Source organism: Aplysia californica, unplaced genomic scaffold (assembly GCF_000002075.1).
Source record: "Aplysia californica isolate F4 #8 unplaced genomic scaffold, AplCal3.0 scaffold00582, whole genome shotgun sequence".
NCBI classification, from domain to species: domain Eukaryota; kingdom Metazoa; phylum Mollusca; class Gastropoda; order Aplysiida; family Aplysiidae; genus Aplysia; species Aplysia californica.
This window is the reverse complement of record NW_004797852.1, coordinates 242,806-249,129: the sequence shown is the minus strand read 5'-3', so window position 1 is coordinate 249,129 and position 6,324 is coordinate 242,806. Positions and strand designations below refer to the sequence as shown.

The following is a 6,324-nucleotide window of genomic DNA, read 5'->3' as shown; positions in this document are numbered from 1 at the left end:
ACCCTAAAGGGATTCCGCTTATGGTTGTCGTCAACTCAGTTTGAGCATATTAAAAATGCTTCTCACTCTGAATAATCTTTGTGGAATATATTTTTGCTTTTGCTATGTGGCATTTGATCTTGCTATTGTGTTACATTCGGATTTGCTATTTGTACATTTGAACTTGTTATGCACAATCGTGCCCTAAAATTCCCATTCAACATTTGAATTTTCTGTGGCGTGAAACTTTCTATGTGGCATTTGAACTTGCTATGTGGCGTTTGTATTTCTTATGTGTACATTTGATCGGAAAAAACCTATATAATATGATATATATTTTTTTCAAAGGAGCGTGATCATTTAACTATCAACGTATGCACCAATGACCCCTGACTGAAGATTGTTTGTTTTCGTAGCAATGCTCGTTTATGTATGAGCTGTCTCTAAACATAGATTTGAAAAACCCAACAACTTTCACGAAGCACACAAATATACCATATTAAAATGTATTTATTTCAGTTGCTGTATGCACATGGATTATTGTTTCAATCAAACGCAATAGAAAAATTTAATGTTACAGCGCTTACGTGTAATTCCTCTTTATATAACACTTTTAGGTAGTAATCTGCTGCAGAGACGAAAATGGCTTATTTGAAAAAGTCGGATCGACAGTAAAGTCAAAACAATTCTTAGATCATCTACAGGGGCAAGGCTGACTCGTTTGACAGGGTATTCAAAGTGGGACAAAGAACCAGATACTGAGATACGGCCACACACGAAAGGTTCCCAAACAAAGAGCGAGAACATAATTAACAAAACCTCTTATTCAAAGTGGTATTACTAAAATGTGAATGAAAACAAATCCTGAATGCATGTTTTCTGTTGACTCAGTCAATAGGACTGCGACGATGTTCCCAAATTAAGGAAGGGAAGGAGTGGTTATTTTATAATCAACATAGGCATATTTGCCGTTCTGTTGTTAATAACACATTTATAGTAATGGAATAAACAGAAACAAGGGTCAATCAACATTTTGAATATTTCCATTCCGTGTTTTTGAAAGGCTTAAAAAATAACGGCAACACTTTGTCAAACTAAACAGAAGGAAAAATATTGGATACGATCAGATGACAAACACCAGAAATGTTCTAATACATTTTTTAATCATCAAAACTTTTATTTGAAATACTTTAACTTTAAACACAGAAAAAAGTTCAAAAGATATGTAGAATCAATACGGAGTTGTCAAATTAAAGAGACCAGGCAATAATCTAATGATGTAACAGTTCTAACTAGTCTAAAGAATAAGTCATGAAACGTTCATGACAAATCGGAACAACAATTCCATATCATACCGTCGCCTTCATGTGGCAGGAAATGTAAACTTTTGCCCTCCATAATATGAATCATGTTGATTACTAGTTCGGGTTTCCAACAAATATGAGGCCGGTACTGGGTCGCTGTGACTCATTCAGAACCCCCCCCCCCCCCCCCCCCCCACACGTTTAGCTTATTTTCGGAATGTGGACATAAAATTTAACTTATAGTGACATACCCGTTCGGCAGTGCGATAGTGGTTCTGTCTCCACTAAGATCGCCTAAGGAAATGGACTTTGAGCGGGCGATTTTTTTAAAGAGGAGAGAGAGGATTGAAAGAAACGCAATGTAACAATGATGGTCATAAAATAGTATTTCAATATTATTGCATGGTCACAGTTCCCGTAGAACCCGTTGTTGTAATTTAATCCCATTATAAATAATGATGCATAGTATTATTAATATTAACAAACTTAGTAGTTGTATGATTCTAGTTGCTTGTCATTACATATCAACGATTACTTGTATATTGCACAGTTACCATGCCTTGAATATGTGCTTTGCTCTGATTATAATAAACGCACGAAGTCGTGGGTCGTCTGTTTCTTGTGGGATTTGCACTACCTGTTGCAAATGTACGCATCCCGAGTCTGGTTCCACACAAGCGTAAAGCTGTAGTGTAAAGTGTGGGGACGCACATCCCCCCCCCCCTTAACCCTACCTGCAACGACAGCCCGTGACTATCATGTCCTCTTGTTCGGAAGATTCCAGCTCATCGTCTGGGTTTTTGTAAAGCAAAGCTAAAGGATTGTACCCGGTCGCAGCACAGACGGGTGCTGGGATGAAACCAGGGTTATTAGCGTGAAGATCGCCCTTGATCTGGGAGAATGTAGTCGCTGGCTTGTATTTTGCTGGGCAGTCCCCTTGGCAAAAGAAGGCGTGGAACCCCTCGGGTGATACGACCCAGTCGTCCCAACCGATGTCCGTGAAGGAGATGTAGATGGTGTGACGACAGCACAGCTTGTCACTGCACTCATCGCTGGGAGCACTGCGGCGTTCCCGGGATGGCTGTCTCAGGTCGCGAAATCCATGTGTCACTTCCAGTGATGCATCAACGTCTATTCTGTGGGACTGTTGTCCTAAATCGTACTGCTGTTTCCGCTGTGGTTGTTGTTGTTGTTGATCAGAGCGTCCTGGAATCAGAGTTTTGCTCATCTGTGTCCAAAATATTTCTTGAGAGACTGGTCCAGGACTTGGCGTCTCATGACCAGGAATAAGATGTTGAAAAACACAAGCCTTATCAGAATTCATGGTGTCCTTTTCAGAGTTTGAAAATTTGCTTTCATTATCACTGGAAGACGCTGCTCTTGGTGTCTGTTGATGGTTCCCGGAGCTATGTTCTGCGAACATATCAACTGTCTCAGAGGAGCCATGTGGAGCTGTGTTAACCTCCTGTATTGTCAGTCCGATGTTAGTTGTTCGATGGTTGCCTTCAAAGTCTGGAATGCTTAGAGACAGCAGAGACGTCACGTCTAAAGATACATTCTGCTCGTTCGTGTCCTGGAAGATAAATGATTTCAACAGGGTCCCAGGGTCACCCTCTACGGCACGGATGCCACTTTCACTGTTGTTGAGCCAATAAATGTTCACGCGCAGCTGAGACGTCAGAGAGGTCTGGCCGTGCTGTTGTAGACGCCATTTTCGTTGACGCAGGCGAATGTGCAAGGTGGCAGATGTGATGAACAGTTCGTGGAAAGGTTTAGCTGGGTGTTTGAGATTAGTTTGAAAAGTGAGGATTCTGAGCGGTGCTATTTCGGAACTAGAAGACAATGAGATTTGAGTTGATGGATCTGTGGAAGAACAAATACGAAATGTTTGTCGTTGGAATGAGATAACTCTCATCTGACAGATATGTACACAAAACCAGTCAAAAGGCCAAAAATTGTCGTTTACATTGTGGACAATTTCAATCTGCATTAACAACAGAGAATAATGCTTTCCGTTAGGACTCGCTGGAGCTTTGTAGAAGTGCAAGGGAACACTGCATGGTTCATACACCATAATGGACATAATGTTTTCTTCACTTTCATTCATTTTGAAGAAATTAATTCATGGCTCATTTTGCTAACTATTATTCAACAAAAATCTTCTTGCGTGTCAATGACTGTCTATTGTTTTCTTTATGTGCACATGTCCCGGCTTGTTGTCGCTGAGTCGTTGGACCGACAATACTGACAGTATATGAATAAGCCTTCATTTTCTTGTCTGTGAACAGGGTGTCCCTCGTCAATGTGATATTAATGCTCAAAGAGACTGGTAAATATATCCAAAGCAGTTCACTTACTCATGATCGTGGATAAAAATTGAATGCATGTAATAATTTAAATTGGAAAGAATTAATCAACACCCCTCGCCATCCTGGCATACATAAGGATACACAGTGACGCTACTTTACAAACCACTCTCCGATCTTATGTCATACTCAGCGTGCGCTTCAGTGCTCTACTAACACTTTTACCTCATGGAAGTACCAGATATGTATTGAGACAAAATAGAAAGACGAATGACAAGGCCCACTCTTTTATTGTCTGAGGCTACTTAGAGCCAGATGTGTCACGACACGGTGGAATTAGGCGCTTGTCAGTTTTCCGGCCCATGGAGATATTGTTATTATAATCTTAAAGTTTATTCGTTTACTTTGCTTCAGTGGAAAAATATACTTAAATAGAAATTGCAATATTTGCGATTGATGAAGGTGCGAGCCGCCTCGTGTCAGAGGTATAGTAAGCGAGAAAAAGGCCGCTAAGAATTGTCGAATTCCAAAGTATGAGTGTCCTTGGAAACTGCACATTACAATGATTTGAGCCTTTGATCAACTTTTATTCAGTTACATCAACACAAAAATGTGTTTTAAGTGGACTTATAAGGTGTTGATCGAAAAAGAATCAATAAAATTGATCTATAATCCTGTTTGTACTTTCTACAAAATGGCAGTAAATCTTATGTATCCGGAGCCAGAAAGCCTACTAATAGTATCCTTCTTTTTTATAGTAGAGGGTTTTACGGCGCTCTCAACTGCATAAGGTCATATGAGCGCCAAGGGGTGGGTGTCAACAGAGAAGTCCTTACATGGAATCAGACTTACTCTGCTCATCTCTATAGCTTCAACAGCACAGGGTCTGCTTCGACCATCAAGGCACCCCGGAAATAGCAGGTCACAAGAGTGACAAACAAACAAAAGAAGTAGAGGAAAATGACAATAGGCACAGTTATGAGCGCGACATGATAAATCAGCCCATTTACAATTCTACTGTGCTTGAACGAGAAATGTCCCCCCTTTGGGAATGGCCTAAAGACACTGCAGTCAGTGGCACTGTCCCGGGGGTAGTATCCTTCAACTTGGTAGGTCGTCCTTAATGGCAAAGAAATTTCATTATCACAGCAGCGTTTAAAAAAATATACCACCATAAATAATATTTGAAATATTATTTTAAAAAGAAAACTGCCTGGAGACCCCGCCCGTCCCGTTTCCGGAGTTTGTAAAATAAAGTGTCATATGGTCACAGAACAGATAACGGTTGTTGTGTAGCTTACCCTTACTGTAATACAGCGTTGTTTTCATCGTTTTCTTTTCCTGTTCGTCTGCTGGCTTGACTTCTGACTCTGTCCCCACCGACTCCCCTTGCTTTTGTCTCAGCCGTCTCATAAACTCTTTAATCTTCTCTCGCTTTGCTCCAGTGGACATTTTGTGCATCTTGCTAATACCTGAGTTTTTCAGATAACTATTGCCGAATCCGAGTTTACTCAAAATCTTGGCCTTGAACGCTTCCACTAAAGATTCATAGTCGGGAGACCAGACAATGTAGTCACTTTCGCTTCCGGGGGAGAGGTTAGATTTGATGACTTCATTTTGGCTCCTGTTTGTTACCGGTGTTCTCAGCTGAGGGTACGCTGGGATAGCTTTGGCGTGAGTCACATGACAAACTGGGGCAAGGAAGAGTAGGCAAGGGAGGAGGGCTGAGAGAAGGTGGAAGTACTTTGTCGAGGTTCTTCCTAGGCGAGACTGCATTTTCGTCACGCTTAGATCCTAGCGTAGAGCGTTCTAGTAATATTGGCTCAATGAAGTAGGTGACCACAAAGTCTGTTTTTCGTCTGGTTTTTATGGGTTTCTTATTGTACCTTTACCTTAACAACTGATGTCCAAAGGGTCGGACGTTGTTTTTGAGACCAGAGTATTTTAGAAGAAGCAGTGATGTCGTAGAATTTATAAGCTAAAAATGCATTCATGAGTTTTCACAACTCCAAAAAGTGGAAAGACGTAGATATCCCTGGTCTTGTCGTCTGTTGCTTTTTAGTGTCTTCTGTTGAGAGATCATGAAAAACAATTCCTTACGATACATCAGGTAAAACAAGTTAAAATGTTGTTTCAAAAGCCCTCAAAGCACTGGAGGTAGCTCATTCGAAAGAAACCAAAGGGAAAAAAGGCCAACCCCCACCCCCCCAAAAAAAACTAAACTTACAAGAACAAGGGTATGTTTGACCTAAGAAAAAATGTTTAGACAACAGCGTTCTTTTTGTGCTGAAAAAAACCCCGGGAAAGACAGAAACATAATAAGAATGACAGAAAAGAACAGAAATGGTTACCAACCACGAGATATTTATGAAGCATTCTTTGAGGTGTTTACAAAAATATTGATCTTTTAAGACAAATTGGTACAAGCCATTGTGCAAAAGTTGAAATTTATGTTCGATAGTTTAGGAGATGTTTGACAATAAGGTGCGCCACGGAATTATTGACCGCGTTATAATTGTTTTTAAACCTGATGGGCAACAACAGTAAATCTTTGATGCAATTTGGAGCATCATGCTTTTCTATATGCATGTACTACTTTTTAAAAATTTTAATGACATGTTGGACAATTTTTTATTTTGTTCAAATGTGAAGTTCTGTGAGTATGAACATTTCAATATTACAATTGTGTGTGTGTGTGTGTGTGTGTGTGTGTGTGTGTGTGTGTGTGTGTGTGT

At 40.3% G+C, this 6,324-nt stretch overlaps 1 protein-coding gene across 1 annotated transcript in view; it reads right to left on the bottom strand.

Moving 5' to 3' along the window:
- Positions 1-528: 528 nt before the first annotated feature.
- Positions 529-6,324, bottom strand: part of LOC101856459 — a 10,299-nt gene continuing 4,503 nt past the window's right edge. Inside the window, exons 2-3 of the mRNA XM_005107163.2 lie at positions 4,891-5,657; positions 529-3,146 (exon numbers count right to left, since the gene is read on the bottom strand). Of these exons, the coding sequence (XP_005107220.1) occupies positions 2,014-3,146; positions 4,891-5,365 (1,608 nt within the window). The 5' untranslated portion in view covers positions 5,366-5,657 and the 3' untranslated portion in view covers positions 529-2,013. The remainder of the gene's footprint in view (positions 3,147-4,890; positions 5,658-6,324) is intronic.